Consider the following 17537-nt stretch of genomic DNA (forward strand, 5'->3'; position numbering starts at 1 on the left):
TGATAACTTTTTGAGCAACATTAAATAAGGTGAATATTGTTCAAACATCATTAGTAAAAGCAGCAGGGCCCATTTGATTCAGTGCAGGTGACTGGTTCCATTTATCTCCTTAAGTTAGCAGTTTGACCATCAGTGGACTCTTCGACATAACTGTATGTTTCAGGATTTAATATGTTTAGAATTGAAAGGAGGAAGATGGAGTTTGAGGTAACAGTGTTCATCAGAAGCAACAGAATGGCAGTTTCAGTAAAAAATATAACTACACAGAATCCACTTGTATTAAGATAAAGCATAGTGTTAGGAAATAGAGATAGTTTAAGTAAGTTATATTGGTATTTGCGGATGTTAGGAATGGGTTTTAGCTTTACTGTTTAAGTTTGATTTGTATTTCTGTATCTGTGTGTTAAAAAAAGATCAAATTGAGTTTTAGTTTCACTTTAAAAGGTGCCTGCATTTCTAATTACAGCTTTACAATAGTTGCAGCTTAATTAAACAAACAAAAGTAGAGAAACTGGCCTGTTGTCCAGAGAAGCAGGTCACTCCCATAGACACATAGAAGAAACTAGAAACAGCAGTTTGATTTGGAAGCTGTCTGAGTTCAGCTGGTTTTGAAAATAACTGTCAGCTGAGACTGGAGCAAAGGGGGCAGATAGCCAGTCCCAAGCTAAAGAAAATACCCCAAAATCCAGGGGAGTGGAACAAGAGAAAGTCCCAGGAAGACCTTCTAGTAAAAGGAAAGGGCAGGAACCTGGAAATGATCCTGTTAAGTGAAGTTAAAAGTGAGGGGCAGAGAGAAAGGCTCCAAGCTTCAGATTTATAGAGATAAAAGCTGCAGAAAGCAGATTTAAAGCAAGAGGCCTGAAGATCCAAAGAGATGGCTGAAGGTCTGTAACTCTTTGCTACAGGTATGTAATTGACAGCTGAGTCGGTGAGAGAGTGTGCATCGAAGAATGCTTGAATGTATGTGGTGACCCAGGGAAGAAGAACATCGGAAGGAGAGTTCAAAACCCTGGAGGTAAACCCTTGCGGAAGGCATCTGAAAGAAAGTGTCGGTTTGGGAGAAGATTCCAAGGTGAGGTCTTGGAGAGTGGAGATTGGAAACCCTTGTATGAAAGACGGATTGCAGTGAGGCCGGTTGGCTCACGGTGTGACGAGTGTCTAGCAGGAGTTGAGGAGAGATCCACAGCATCTGGTTGAGGTGGCATCTGTCACTTGATTTCAGAGTATGGTGTATTTGACCACAGGTCACCTTTTTTGGTTTACATGGACTGTATACCTACATTGAACATTACAGTATAAAATAGCTTTGCGTTTCAAGAAGGCAGCTCACCACCACCTTCTCAAGGGCAACTAGGGATGGGCAATAAATGCCAGCGAAGCCCACATCCCGTGAATGAAAAAAAAACTTGTGTTATCCTTACAAATCTTTAAAGGTATAGTTGTGGGTGAAGGAGTATTGTAATAACATTGAGTTCAACAACTTCAGGCCATGATCTCTCTCCTCTATCCTCACCCCTGTTTCAATCCCCTTTTTCTATATTCATTTTTATTTTTTATCCACTTACTTTTATTTTATTTATCCATGGTTTTATCCCCATTTTTATCCCCCTTCTATCCCATCTTCTATCCTTTTTTTCCCCACCACCGCCCCCTTCCCCCACCCCGTCCCCAAAAGGGCCATCTGTTATTTGTTCCATGTTGCTTTTTCACACAATGCTACCCTTGTTCTGCTATTATCACATTCTGTTTTCTTACCTTTACGCCAGCATCAGTACCTTTTTTAGCCCTTATCACTGCCATTAACACTCCCTTTGTCCTTTTGTTCATGACATCTTTGTCAATCCCTCCTTGTCCCCACCTATCGCTGGCCTTCTATTCAGCTTCACCTGCTCCACACCCCCTTAAACAGTATAAATTTAATCAAATTTCCACTTCCCTTCAGCTCTGAAGAAGGGTCTTACGGACTCAAAATGTTAACTCTGTTTCTCTCTCCACAGATGCTGCTAGGCCTGCTGAGTGTTCCAGCATTTTCTCTTTTTGTCTCAGATTTCCAGCATCTGCAGTATTTTGCTTTTATATTACTATAGTATTATAATATAGTTCATCTTCTTTAATAAATTTTTATGCTTTTGTTAAAAGTTCATTAACTGATTCCGATTACTCTGAACAGTAGCCCCTCTCCACGTATCTAAACATACAAACAAAAGTTAGGATCTATCAAGCTGGGTTCCACCCTGGGATCAGGCTTGTCCAGTGGTAATCTCAGCTGGGGACCAGAACAATTGGAAGGAATTGGTCTCACTACAGACCACCAAATAATGGAAAGGAAATGGAAGGGGAAATACGTAGGCAAATGGCAAAAACACAGGATTATCATAGGAGTGGAGAGAGAGAGAGATAGGGATAGAGTAATTATAGTGACTACAAGGCTCCAATATGTAAGAATTCTAACAAGGGAATAAACCCTGCTAGTAATGAAAAATGAACTGAAGCAAGTAAGCTAAATGTGAGAGAACATTAGAAGGCAGAGATCACAATAGAATAAGGTTTAAGATAATGATTGGGACATACATAAATAACATGAAGACTAAAGTAATAGATTGGAAAAGTGGACACTGAGGCAATGAGGATGGAGCCAGGAAAGATAAATTGTTTAAAAATATTGACCTAGTAGAATTGTGGGCAATATTTAAAACAGATCAACAGTGTTCAAAGGAAATATATTCTATTAAAAATAACTAAAAAGTAGCTAAGATAAAAAAGAGGTGCAGGTAAAATTAAAATTCTAAAGAAAAAGGCATATTCAAAATGCATTAACGATAAAGGGGAGGTTGACAAAGGGAATATGATGAGCTTAGAAAGTGGTTTAAAAATTATTAGGACGGCAAAGAGGAAATCTCAAATGAAAATATCAAAGAATAAATGGTAAAGTATTCTATGAGTAAACAATAAGGAGAATTAAGGTGAGGACAGGGCTTCTAGGGGTTGAGTAAGATAAATTTCAAGATGATACTGAAATGGCAGGGATACAAATCGACGCTTTACCTCCATTTTCAAAGAGAAAACTTCTAAAGAGAAAATGACAACAGCATAAACGAAGCCATGAGGAATAAAGGGAGGAAATACTAGAAAAGCTAGCCAAGTTAAAGGGGACAAGACCCCAGGTCCTGCTGCAATGCACCTGCATATACTTCAAACAACTGAGGAGGTAGCAAATCTAATTTCTATCTTCTTGCAAGGAGATACTTTCCAGAGTAAATTCTATCAGCCAATTAGCTTAAAATCAATCAGAAGAAAGATACTAGAATCTTTTCTAAAAAATCAAATTAAGAATGCTTCTAGAGATGGAGATTATAACAAAAAGAGAACATTAATTTTTAAAAGGAAAATCATGACTAACCAACTTCATTTAAGTTTCTGAATACATACCAGTGTAGACAAAAGCATTTCAGAGGATGTGATATACATGGGATTTTCAGAAAGACTTTCAATAAAGTATCACATACATGTCAAAGGTCTTAGTGTATCGAGACAGGGACCAAATTGCAGAATGGATTGAATGTTGGCCACAAACAGAAGGTAGTGGGTTGATGTTAAGGGAAATTTCTTACACTATAAGAAAGCAGTGCTGTGCTGGGCCAAAGAGATATACTTGGACTCAAAAGTTGGAGGCACGGAGTTGAAATTTGCAGATGAGACTAAATTGGAGCAAATAACAGTGGAGGACAAACAGGTTTGAAGAATGGACAGAGAAATGGCAATATAGCCATTTATAGACATGTTCAATATAGCGAAGCACGCAGTGGCTCATTTTGGCAGAAGGAATAAAGTGACCACTTATTCATTGGTGAATGTCAAGAAAACAAGAAACTGTAATATTTTCCTTCTGTTAATAACCTGGTCATATTTCCTATGGACTGGAAGACAGGCTGTTGGGGGTTTGTAAATATCATAATTGAAAAAAGCATTTCTGAAGGGACTGGTTTGGGCAACTTGGCCTTTACCATTAGCCATGCCATAACATGGGTGAGAAACTAAATTGGGTCAAGGAGCAAAGAGATCTGAGAATACAGATACATCAACCACTAAAAGCAGCCACTCAAGTTGATAAATCCCTTTCAACCCAGTATAATTCTGCAGAACCTGCACTGTACTTCATCCAAGGCGCTGGCACATTTGCAGTCCTTCATTATTTAAGTTGTCAATTTTAATGGTAGATAATGCCAATCTGCTGAATGACTTTGGGAAGACATAAATAAAAGAGCAAAGATGATAATATGGTGTATTGGAGCACTAATGGGAAAGAAAATAATCTGGGTTCCCCCTTCTGAAGTTGCATTGTGATCCGTGCTGGAAATAAACATGCACCGAAGTCAAATGAGGATGGGATCAGACTGTTTTAATGTCCACTGTAGTCAATTAGCCTCTTCAGTAGTAACTGATTAGACTTGCAAATGAAGCATGACCACTTGATGGGTGTGATGTTGGTCTTACATCACATCTTCATCCACCATTCAGTTCTTAATCCCAACCATTTTCTTGCAGGGAAAGAAGGGAAAAACATAAAGAGATCTTCTTTGGATATTTCCTTACACCTCCTGGCAGCAACAGGCAGATAGGCATATAGATAATCTGATTTGAACTGTGTAGAATGTATGCTGACTGGTTTTGCTGTGAGTGATGAAAAAAAAGTTACATTTTCCACCTACCTGTTGAAGCAACAGTGCTATCTGGTATGTCAGGAACGTTGCTGCTGTCACTGCTTTGGTATAAGGGTGGTGTTTCTTGTCCTTTGTCTGGTGCATGGGGAGTTTGTACCATGGCCTCATCCATTGCCTGTTTTATCCACCGCTGAAAAGAATGAACAGATTAATTATTCAACATAGTTTAACAACCCAGCACATTTCTATTACACTACCACCTGTGTGAAGGTGACATTATAAAGAAACATGCACCACATAGAAACATTCATAAAATTGAAAGCACATACCAATCACTGATAAACATACAAACAGAAGTGCAGAAGTGAGGTTCCATTACATCTATTGTTGAACAAATGCATTTGTTAATGTATTTCTTCATAACCTGACAATGCCAAGCCTTTTTCACAAGGCCTGACAAGTAGTATGATGCGCCAGTATTTGATTTTGGTTGCGTCAAACACTCTGAGCCTTCAAAAAGGCAACATGACGTTCACATTTATTCTGCAGGTCTCTAACTTTACACTGCAATGTTTTAGAGTTAATGTAATTTCTTAGGGACATCCCCATCCCCTTGTAGCTATTTTGAATTCTAACTCACAAGCAAATAAATTTGAAGGGACATCACTGTAAACCCAACCAGACTCTAATAAAAAATGTGTTGAACCAAATGAGAACTCCTTTTTTAAATAAAATCATTTTGTGTAACTTGTTGACAGTATTTAATTCCAGTTAAGCTTCTATTAATAGTTTGTAATATTTTGCTGAGCTAATACAAGTACTAGTGCGGTCCCTCCGAAGCATTTCACCATTGATACTTAACACACAACCCAATCATATTAACTAACTTGAGTGATCTTCATCATTAAGACAGCTCCCTGTGGTGCCCACCAGCCATTGAAGGCTTTGAGCAAATACGGTGGACACCACATGTGTGGTCTATGGTCACCCAGACATGTACAAGACAGTAGAAGAGATTCTCCCACTTATGATCCTACACATCCTGCACCTGTGGGTGACGCATTCCACTGGAAGGTACTACTAACTGCTCACTCAATTTGCGCACCAGGAGAAGCGAAAATTGCAATGAAAAAAGGGGTTGCAGTTCTGGAATTTCATGAAAGGATAGAAAACTGATTCGAGTGGGAAAAGTGGGCATGCGACCAGGACAAGTGAAGGTCAAGGGGACTGGTTAAAATACTCAGTGGTGCCAGGGAGGATCCCCAAATACAATGTTTTCTACAGGAATGCAGTTTATAAGTAACCAATCTAAAGAGTACTTCAAAGATTTATAGTCTAATATCTAATATTTTAACTTCAATTCAACGTTTATAAAGCTGCCTGGTGCTACAACTCATATGGCAGAACAGATCCCATGATAAGTTTCCAGCGTGCACATAAGTGGCCAAATGGCCTCCTCCATGAATTTTCTATGGGAAGAACTTTCCCGCGTCGGGGGGGGGGGGGGGGGGGGGGGGGGGGGGGTTGGGGAGCAGGAGCAGATGCACCTCTGATCGGCGCCCCCAATTAGGGGCGCACTGCCATTTTATGTGGGCGGGCCAAAAAGGGCACACTCATCTCCCTGAGGCTAAATGGAGATTGGCGCCAAATTTAAAAATGGTCAAGGAGCAGAAACAAAATTTCCCTGACATGTCCCCTCATGTGACACTGTCACATGAGTTGGGACATGTCCATCTCTTTAACTCTAATCTTTAGTAAATTTTTAAAAACCCTCATGAAACCTCATCCCGCCCAGAAAGAGGTTTCATGCTTTTTCTGAAGCCCACCAGGGCTCACGGCCTGTCCGCCAGCCTTAAAGTTGGATGGTCCATTAATTAAGTCAATTACTTTTTAAATGGCCTCAACAGGCTGTTGGCAGGTCGGTGGGCGCACAGCTGACTCAGCTGCGCCCCTGCCGACCTGAAAATTGAAATGACATTGGGAGTTCCGCCCGACATCATCCCACGTCATTTTACATGTCGGCGAGCAGGCTCTGCCAACCTAAAGATCTTGGCCTATGTTTCTATGTTGTTTAAGTTGCAAAGATGGTGTACACGCTTACCTTTTTGCAAGATCCATAGTTGCCGTCACACACAACTCTCTGTCTTCGTCTTTCAGGGGTGAAGGGAGAACCAAAGCGGATGTAGTGTTTAGGGGTTGTGCAAATATGGGGACTGTGGCTCAGGCCTGGCAGCATGTTCAGTGTTGTTGCCAATACAGTAGGATCTGTTGTGATGCGTAATGGTCGGTCATATGGACAGTCTGATCGCTCAACCTTGTCATTCAACCATTCTGTAACCAAATACTGAACCAAAAGATGGGAAAAAGTTCAAACAGAAAGTCGTAAATCACAGCAATTCCATGCAAATTTATAAGTTCCTGGATTGTCCAGAATTTTCCATAACTCCTAAGGTCACCCACTGGTCGCCAGCCCTTAGGCCTACTGAGGCTCTTAACTGCCCGATTAAGTGGCAATTAATGGTCTTAATCTACCTCCACTTTCATAAAACGCTGGGCATTGGCAGGCAGGTCAAAGTGTGAAGGCCATTTACTTCTTTGAAAAGGCAGGAAGGAAGTTTTGGGGTGGGGTGGGGAGAACATCGATTGGGGGCGGTGACCTGTTCGCTTCGGGGGAACACCCACCCCTCACTCCCCACAAGATGTCAACCCTCACTTTATTCCTCCCCGCTTGCCCTCCAAAATCCAGACACCCACAAGCCCTCCCCTCCCTAAAACTCTGGGACTTACCTCTCTCCGATGGCCATCATTCTTCTTCCTGCACTCCCTTGCAGTCCTGGTGGTACCCACTACTGCTCTGGTACTGCTAGAGCTGCTGTCCATTCAGATTGGCTGGCAGCTCTTGAGGGTGCAGCTTCCTGTCCACTGAGGGGTGGAAGTTCAATCCTCAGCCTATTTAGCCTGCCCTTAGTCTATTTAGTCTGTCCCCAGCGTATTATTGCTGCGTGACAGGTTTAAAAGTTGATCCTTTTGGAACCAACTCTTCTTCCAGTCTGCCCATTCCCCTCGCCTGTAAAATTCAGCCCATGAAGTACACATAGATTATAAAAACTGTAAGTATTGTTCAATTCAAACTCTCTTATGGCAATATTTACTATAATATGCATTCTGGGTTGATCTGTAACTAATGGAAACTTTAAGTAGGTTCATTTAGCAGTGATTTTTGGTTGCAAGCGTCTGGCACAAAAAAGGAACTCTGATTTTGAAAAACAAAAAGAAAGCTCTAGCTAATACGGCAGGGTTCTTCAGTAACTGCTGGGACTACTAAAATGCTGAAAGTTTGAGTTCAAGTCAGAGCTGGTCCATTTAAGATAAAAAGAACCTATAGCACCAAAGTTCATTATGGGTGAGGAAGAGTAACACATCTTCTATCATAACAGTAAGGCCACACTGTTTGATGCAAGTGTCCAGGAAATGTCAGGAAGGTTGGAAATTTACATCCATGTTGGAATTCCAGTGGCTAAAATAGCATTCACCAAGGGTTGAGGGTACTAGTAAAAACACAAAAACGTTCACGCAAAATTTCCAACTGTATGCCTTTCAGCGCCCTCAAAAACTTCAGCCAACACAAAGGCATTTTCTGCATCTAAGCAAAACACTATGACAGATTTTATGCATTAAATTCATCAGATGATTGAATGAATATCACCACAGATAAATCCCATAGAATTGCCCTGAATCAATTTAATCATCAAATTATTTCAAGGCAAGGCTGATTTTGGAGTCTTAATTTAATAAAGTTATATGGTTCATAATTAAAATCTCAAACAAAATAATGAATATATGTATTTGCAATTCAACAGGTTTTGGAGATGGTGGCAGCGTTTCGCAACTCATATAAAAATTAGTAATATACTGTCTGGAAATGAGGGGGTGCAGTTTTCTTTATATATAGAAATGACGAGCCTCTGGGGTTTCTTTCATCATGACCTAGCAGTCCAGTTTAGATTTCTCATCTCAGAGGGAGATCAGCCAGGTCACACTTGCACATGCTTACCCTTTTGGTTTTAGGATACTTGAGACTGGTTCGATTGGTTTGGGAGGCAATAGCAGATCCTGATGTAGTCTCAACTCCTGGGGCTCCTACACTTGCCACACCTTCTGTAGATGTAGAGTCTGTCACAACAGCTCCTGTTGCTCCCTCCTCAACTGCTACAACTGGTGTTGGTTCTGACTGGCTACTTGCTTGTCGCTGTCGACGTAGTCGTTGTGCTGAACTGGAGCGATAGCGTGAGAACCGATTTTTGGGTCTGGGTTTTGTTGGTTTTGAAGCAGGAGGCTTAACAGGCTTCTCTGGAACTTGCTCCTATATTAAAGATGTGAGATAATTAAACAAAGGTTCTTCAAGCAAACAGTATATGTTCTATAATTTAAAAAATTAACCACTGACGAGTCTCAGAAATAATTGAACTTGTTGAATCTAGATACTGTGCCAGGAACTACTAAACACAGACTAATGGTGACATGTTGAACAGATTATGACAGTATGACCAGTGATATCAGACCAAGAAAGAAACTAATAAATAGAATTGGCCTCTATTTTTACATTTTTATTTATTTTTTTAAGTGGGGCACCTTCTTTTCTCCCCTTCATTGCTTTTCCTCACATACCACCCCCTATAAGGGGAGGGCAGCCCAGCAAAGGCATGTCATTAAATTTATTTCTTCCCTACAGCACTGCAACAAATTAGGAACTCAGGCTCCATTTCCCCTATTCTGCTTTATCCCAACTGGTTCAATTCACTGTGTCACATAGCCAAAGTTCAAATGCTGATTTAGTGTAAGTCAACTAGAAAACAGTAACTTCAGGCAGAATTTTCCATTTTTGGAACTAAGTACTGTGGCGGGTGAATTGTGCCGTACTTTCTCCGCTGGTCAGAATGGTAGGAATTCATTCCCAATCTTGTGCTTGGAACTAAATAATTATGCATAGGCGAGTATCTCTCCAAATCACATGGCAGGTCAGGAACTGATTCGCCCACCCTGCCATTACCTAATAGGGTCGAAGATCCAGGCACCATATTCAAATGCCACCCGAACACACACATTCACTCTCTCCAGCGCAGCTGTTTTCAAGCGACGTCTCGAGATGGCTGCACACAGGAAAAGGCTGTCCCGAGGTTTAGCCACAACTCCCTTGAGGCTTTGATAAGAGGTGTGCGCCAACACCAGTAAATCCTCTATCCTAGGGATGGCTCCAGGAAGCCCATCAACCTGGGCCTCGTTGGCCTTGGGGGGCAGTTGCAAGGGTGGTCAGCTCGCCAGGCACCTGCGCCAGAAACGCTATACAGTGCAGGAAGAGGACGAACGGGTCTCATTCGCTCTGCTCGGGTGTGTCAACCTTTAGTTCATTCCAATCATGTGTGAATAAACCATCATGTCTGCAAACCTCGTTTTCAATGTAAACCACTCAGAAACTGTCTTGAACTAAAGATGAACAATAAACAAAGTGTAACCCTTTGAGCGCATGATACATGATGAAAGGGTTACACTACACAGGGAACAATGTTAGTGGGGGACACATCAACACTTCACAGTCACTTTCCCGTCACCCGCATCTCATCTATCGTGCAGCACTAACACCATCCTCAGCCCTTATTGGGAGGGCTCACCACACACAGGAGGCATGCATGCTTCCCAACCTTCTCTTCGCATTCTATCCCCTTGTCTTCATGCAGGCCGAGCTTGACCACAACAAAAGGGAGAGATCCCAGATAAGAGGTAGGACAACCAAGATCCAGGGGCTCACTCCCTTAGAGGAGGATGCCACCGAGCTGGCAGGGGAGGACAGGGATCACTCCTGTGGGGAAGGCGAGATCAGCCTCTCCCAGTGGCCCAGTATGAATGAGCCCTCCACGAGTTCATCACACCCTGACATTCACAGTGAGTGACATACAATATTGTATTCAGCCTGTTCATTAACTAAATCTATCTTCTCTCTTATGGGCACCAGCAGGGCCCAGTTAAGCCCCAACCCATCTCAGAGAAGGGTGCTGAGGAGCCATCAAACGATGATCTATCACCACGTTCACCTGGGCCCTCCACCAGCACAGAGACACACACACCTCAGTGGCTCATTGTTCTAGATTAGGCTCGGAATTACTTTCTGTAGAACACCTCACTGACATGTCTCCACAGCCTTCGGAGGCAGTGACAGCCCAGGTCTCTGGCACTCGGAGAACTGCTGGAGATCAGGCACCTGCTGACTCTGAGTCACATGATGAGCCTCTGAAAGTGGCTGCCGAGAAAACACTGGAGATGCAAAGACTGGCGGAGGAACATCAGGTAGAGTTGCGACAGGCAGTCAACAGACAGGAGCGAAGGATGGAGGAGTCTGTCCATGTTCTGACTAATGTCATAGCTCTGACATACCAGTGCCTCAAGGTCACCATGGGAAGGATGGCGGCCGCCTTGGAGACCTGGGTCCAGCAGGTTCTGCCGGAGATGTGCTCAGAGCTTCACTCCATCACTATAGGCATTGATAGGATCCATCAGTGGTTAGGCAAGAAGGGGGCAGGGCACCTTGACTTCCCTCCAGGTGACCCTTCTCCTCAAGGAGTCAGGGAGGGGCCCTCAGGCACTCACAGGGAGGAGGAGCATCTGCTGGACACAGGAAACTCCAAAGGTGTCCAAAGGCTCAGAACCACCTCTGCCTGTGACCCCACCAACTCCAGCTGGTCAGGCCGAGGAGGGTGCACTTGCCCCTGAGCAAGAGACCCTTATCAGGGCGGAGTCCTTGAGGTCTCAGGCCTCCAGCAGAGGTCCACCAAGGTCATCTCAGACAGCAGGGTGCAGCAATCAGCAGGCTGCCTCCTCTTCTGCTGTGGATGTTGGGGCTGCACCCAAGTGTAGCAGTAGGGTTAGAAAAACTATGAAATTTTGACATCACTTCTGGGTCATTGGTATTCAATCACTGTATATATCATGCACATTTGTAAATACATTTGCTGTTCATGAGAATGGTCTTGTCATTTGAAAGCATCATCCATACGCATCTATGTGCCCTCTTATTGCAAGGGTGAGCCATGCTCCCACTGAGTAAGCACCTCCCCTTGTGAGCCTCACATTCATGTGATATCTACCTGCCTCATAACCACTCTGCCTTTGTGTTATCTCAGGGAGACGTTTCAAACTTTTTATTGGAAGAGCGTGCAAACCACGCTAGTGACCTTTTCCTTACAAGACAACATGGAGGTAGGCCTAAGATAAAAGCACAAAACTGCAGATGCTGGAAATCCAAAACAAAAACAGAAACAATAATACCTGTAAAAACTCAGCAGGTCTGACAGCATCTGCGAAGAGGAATACAGTTAAAGTTTCGAGTCCGAATGACTCTTCATCAGAACTTCATCAGGAGGTAGGCCTGCTCAATAGCCTTGGAAGGCTGGTTGCAATTGTATCTCTTCATTATTAGTGCCAAAGCACAAGACCTGCAGCCATAACGGTCTCTTCAACCATGCGCGCATCTCAGCGTCTGCTGAAGTTTCCCATTAAGGTGAGGATGACTGCATCGAGTCCTTTAGTGCAGCATTTATGCTGTTGTGCCGATCTCTTCCCTGAGCTCACGGGTACATGGCTCACCAATGACCCTTCCAAAGGTTAGGGCATGTTGAATCATGAGGGTTGAAAGTGCAAGTCTGAATGCTGACCTTGCTTTCGATGTTACAGGTTGTAAAGGTCTTTCAGTGCACTGGCATGGCATTAAGGGACAGGAGGAATGTGGGCATCTTCCATTGCCTGCACTTTACTCCTCCTGAAATCTTGTGGCTAGCAATATGGCAAAGGCACATCTTCCGCGTCATGCTTCTTCCATAGCATTCTCACGTGAAAGCTGACCCTCATCTCCCTCTTTAGTTTCTTGCCCTTCCTGCTCTTGGTTGTCCGAGCAGCTCGCAGGCTCCCCCATGTCTCCCTCTGGCAAGGGAACCTCCCCGTAGAAACGCAAGGTTGTAAAGGGCACAACACCCTCTGTGGAGAGTACGACAGAGCTTCACCTGAGTAGTCGAAACATCAGTGGTAGGGTCCATCAGTGGTTAGGCGAGAAGGGGGCAGGGCACCTTGACCTCCCTCCAGGTGACCCTTCTCCTCAAGGAGGAGCCCTCGGGCACCCACAGGGAAGTGCATCTTCAGGATGCCAATAGTCTGCTCGATTATGGATCATGTCGAGCTGTGTGCCAGGTTGTATCTCTCCTCTGAGGCACTCTAAAGACGGCACATGTCTTCATGTCATAAGCCATCATTTGACCAGGTTCCCCTTATCCCCAAGCAGCCAGTGCCGAAACTGCTGAGGCCCTTCAAATATGTGAGCCACCTGGGTGTGACTCAGGATGTGAGAGTCATGGGAGCTCCCAGGGTGCCTGGCACAAACGTGCACAATGTGCTTCTGATGTTCACACACCAGTTGAACATTCAGGGAGTGGAACCTTTTCCTGTTAATGAGGATTAGGGGTGCCATGGAGCCCTCAAAGCCATAGTGCGGCGGTGACCCTCAGGGGCACCGGCAGGGGATGTCCTCCCAGTCCATAGGGCGTTAGATCCTCCCGCAGAATGCGGAAGATAAGATCCACCACATATCTGGACAAACGCAGACATGTGCGCCATTGTCTTTCGCTCATGATAAGAAAGTCTTCTTCGATAGGCCACTGGTTGCACGAGTCGCATCCGTGGGATGGGTCTAACCTCATCCTCTGGTTCCTGCTGGGGCTTCCCTGGACCATGGACCTCAGGCAAGGCCTCCTCTCGAAGCTGCGCTAAGTGCCGCCAGGCCCTTCTTGGATTGGAGGCCCTCCTCCATTGGATCAGTACCATCAAGAAGGCAGCATTGAGCCCAGGCTCCATTATTCAATCCTCCTTCTCCCTGTGAACTGATAGATGCAACAGATTAATGAATACTGGGAAAATATAGTAAAGCTCGCACTTGCTAAAAGAAACCATTGTCAGGCCCTAGACTTGGGCCTGTGCCATTAGCTTGTTGCTGATACAGTCTTGTAGCTGAGGCGCAAATTCACAGACCTAGGTGACCAAGATGCTAACCCTGATGCTTGACATCTCAACCCCACAGAGGTTGGAAGAGGTTTGGACGCTTTCATGAAATGCGCCACCTTACCAAACTCACACCTGCAATCTCTGATATGGCATACTGATTAAGGTTAACTTGCAAATGAGCAATGATTGGATACCCTTTGGCCCATTATCCATGCCAATTGGAGAAAGCACATTAAAGGTTTTCATGCTTGGCCTAAATAGCCAAGTGGTTATGGTACTGGGTTTGTAAACCCAAGATCAAGAGTTCAAATCTCACAATGGCAAAACTATGAAACAATGTAACTTCATCTGAATAGGAACAGATGGAAACGGGTTTGTACTCGAAAGAGTTACATAACATTAATCACACTCTTGTCATCCACCACCTCCATTACTTCATCAAAGAACGCAATCAAATAAAGGTTTTCATTGATGATCTGGCAGTTATGCAGCAGCTGTGCCTCCTTAATGGGTGCCTACATTCTCCATGATCACATTCCTCTCTGTTAATTCTCAAACGGAGCAACTGTATTGTGAAGCCTCTCATTAATGCGCAAAAGGCATTGGCTCCAATGGCACCTTCTCAAGGAAGTCTTCCTCTTTCTCTCAGCTCTGCCTCTATTACAATGCTGTGACTCTAAGAAGTTTCAGAGTACCCCCTGAAAGGGCCCTTTAATCCAGCCATGCGCCCACGCCTCAGACCCCTCCTGTGCAGATTCTTTTCCAGTTTCGATTTCAAACTGTGCCACTACTTCATAGATTCAAGATGGTGGTGCTCCATTTTTACTTTGAGACCAGCTTTAACCCACCCCGTCAGTGTTTGGGTCCCTTCAACATTCCTGGAACCTTACAATGTGCAGGTAGATCTCCCTCTGATTATTCTCCAGCCTCCCCCAGTAATCCTGGATCCCATTGCCGTTGTAGTGGACATTCCAGCCCTGCCCACTGAACCCATCATTGTTGACGTCCCCATGCAGATCTCCCCTTTCCCTATCTTGAGGCTGAGAGCACGGTAACCGACAGAGGAGAGCCCACCCAGGAGAGCTTCAAATACCCGCCACCTTTATTACGGTTTTCCCATTTACAGGCTGCAGATGCCTCTGAGAGCTATGACTATCCCAACCCAATACCAAGCCAGATAAGCCCATTGCCACCAACCATGAACACACCCTGCACACCAAGCTGTGCCTTATCCCAATTGAACACACAGGCCTTGCCCCCTCCTTGGAGCAAGGCTATGACATGCATGCCTTTAATCTCTCACTCTGACTTATTGACCCCTGACCAGGGATGATGGCTAACTTTCAATGAACTCCCCCGTTCGCTCAAGACTGATCACAATACAGTCTCCCTTCTCCTCCTACCACCCCCTCCACGAGTCACTGTGCAACCCATCCCTCTCGTGTCACACTAACATACATCCCCCCTTCCTGTTCCGGAGTCTGTGTACATCCCCTCCCATTCATACAGTTCGATTCCCACCCACGCCCTTCTGAGTCTGTGTTCTAGTCTTCCATGTCGGGCTCCAGCTTCCCCACCCTTGATCTCCGTTCTGCATGCCATCATCCCCCCTCCCCTCCCCCCTTCCAACCCCATTGCCCCCCAAGGTGTCTGCCATCCTCCCCCAACAACCCCCCAGCCCCCACCCCAAACTCAATAAGGTCTCTATTTCAGGTTGCAGTCCTGCCTGAGAACCGTTGCACAGTGGTGTCCCCCGCAGTACAGAGGCACCCATCTTGAGCAGACCAACCCAACATCCCCACCAGTTTGGCGTTCCATTGCCATTGTTAAGAAACTGGAGCAGCGCTGCTGCAGGTAGGTTTTGAATGTTGCACTCATCTTGAAGTTACGAGTAAAGTGAGGGCTGACAGATGCTCACCACTCATTTTCAAATGTGTTTCAGAGTGGTCTGAAGTCCCACTGGCATGATGCAAGATTGGAAAGCAGAATGTGATTCCTCGAGTCTCATATTTAATGAGCATTCACAACATGGTAATGCATGCAAATGGCGTTCCCGATGCTGATCAGCGGGACACCCGACCAGCCATCAACCCGCCATAAAAGGGGCGGGTGAAAAATTCCAAACTATTTACCTACCGGCGGGAATTTGATTTTTGGCCTCTTTCCAAATTTTCCGCTCCCGCCCACCACAAAACCCAACGCAGGCAGGAAGGGAAAATTCTGCCCTTCATTTCCGCGATTTGAATTTGAACACAACAGAAACAAATGGGATTGAGGAAGAAAACAATCAACCTTATCTTCTTGTGAACAAGAAAATCCCATTATTTTACAGCAGTTTACAATCGTATTCAAAAGGGTGTAAGATGGATGATATGGAAATAGAAACATATCTGACCAGGAGCCTGTGTGTTGGACACAAAAGCTAGTTCTTTTGTACAAACATCCCTCATCCTGAAGAATATAAAGACAAATCTTCAATGCATACTTCAGTTGGCCCATTTAATGCTAAAGTAATGTATGAATCACTAAGATTGGTATGCTGGTGTTACCAACTACTCTATTTGAGCTGTCCCAGATCAGTAAGCAGGTGAAAAAAAAACTAAGGCATTTATTCATAAAACATGAAAGTTTTAATACACTGCTCATCTTTGGCTTCCTATTGTTTTTATATGAATTTTACTTTTTCCATCCCTTATGTATCATGCCAGACATATTTCCCAGCTGTTATGTGCAATTTTCTCTTGATATAGGGAATACGCAAACTCTTGTAGCAGATAGTAAAGAACATAAGAAATAGGAACAGGGGTAGACCATTCGGCCCCTTAAGCCTGCTCCGCCATTCAATAACTCATGGCTGATCTGCTTGTGTTTTGATTTCCACATTCCCATCTAACCCCAATAACCTTTGATTCCCTTGCCTAACAAGAATCTATCTATCTCTGCCTTAAAAATATTCAATGACCCCGCCTCCATTACCTTCTGAGGCAGAGAATTCCAAAGTCACACAGCCCTCAGAGAAAAAAATTCTCCTCATCTCTGTCCTAAAAGGGCGACTCCTAATTTTAAAACAGTGCCCTCTCGTTCTGGACTCATCCACAAGAGGAAACATTCTTTCGACAAGTCCGTTCAGGATCTTGTATACTTCAATCAAATTACCCTTCACTCTTCTAAACTCTGGTGGAAACAAGCCCACTCTGTCCAACCTTTCCTCATAAGACAACCCACTCATTCCAGGTATCAACCTTCTTTGAACCGCCTCCATTTACATCCTTCCTTTAACAAGGAGACCAAAACTGCACACAGTATTCGAGGTGCAGTCTCATAACATAAGCATAACATCCTTACTTTTATGTTCAATTCCTCTCATAATAAAGGATAGCATTCCATTAGCCAAAAAAATCACAACGCCTTAAACTTGAAACAGATTTTACTGTTGGGGATATGGAGGGGTGGGATTCCTGGCTGGTGTTTTTAGTTGTGTAATCCCCACAATTTGTTTGCCCAGATGTACAGATATTACAAAGAAATTTTTTCAATTTACCCATTCAATTTCATTAGTAGATGCAATGACACTTAGATTTTTTTCTCATAAATATTGGGCGATATGCCCAATGAAATGATCAAACACACAACATTCCCATCACTCAGGTTCAAAATCAACCCTATTATACAGAAGTATAAGGCCAGTCAGCTGCTGTCAACCAGCATTCTCCACTACATTCTTTAGAAATATGCAACAGCAACACCCAATGGCAGTAATTGATACTGCACAAACATGTTATTTTAAACTTTTTTTCTTTTTGAAGTCCTATATGCAGGCAAGGAAAGGGTAAA

The 17537-nt window shown here is 44.0% G+C and overlaps 1 protein-coding gene across 17 annotated transcripts in view; it reads right to left on the reverse strand.

Moving 5' to 3' along the window:
* Positions 1-17537, reverse strand: part of setd5 (SET domain containing 5) — a 175017-nt gene that overhangs the window by 51320 nt on the left and 106160 nt on the right. For all 17 annotated transcript variants that reach the window (XM_041191279.1, XM_041191275.1, XM_041191276.1 and 14 more), the window contains 3 exons: positions 8716-9024; positions 6763-7005; positions 4710-4851 (listed from right to left, as the gene is read on the reverse strand). In XM_041191279.1, coding sequence (XP_041047213.1) covers positions 4710-4851; positions 6763-7005; positions 8716-9024 — 694 coding nt within the window. The remainder of the gene's footprint in view (positions 1-4709; positions 4852-6762; positions 7006-8715; positions 9025-17537) is intronic.

The sequence above is a fragment of the Carcharodon carcharias genome, chromosome 7 (assembly GCF_017639515.1).
Source record: "Carcharodon carcharias isolate sCarCar2 chromosome 7, sCarCar2.pri, whole genome shotgun sequence".
NCBI lineage: Eukaryota > Metazoa > Chordata > Chondrichthyes > Lamniformes > Lamnidae > Carcharodon > Carcharodon carcharias.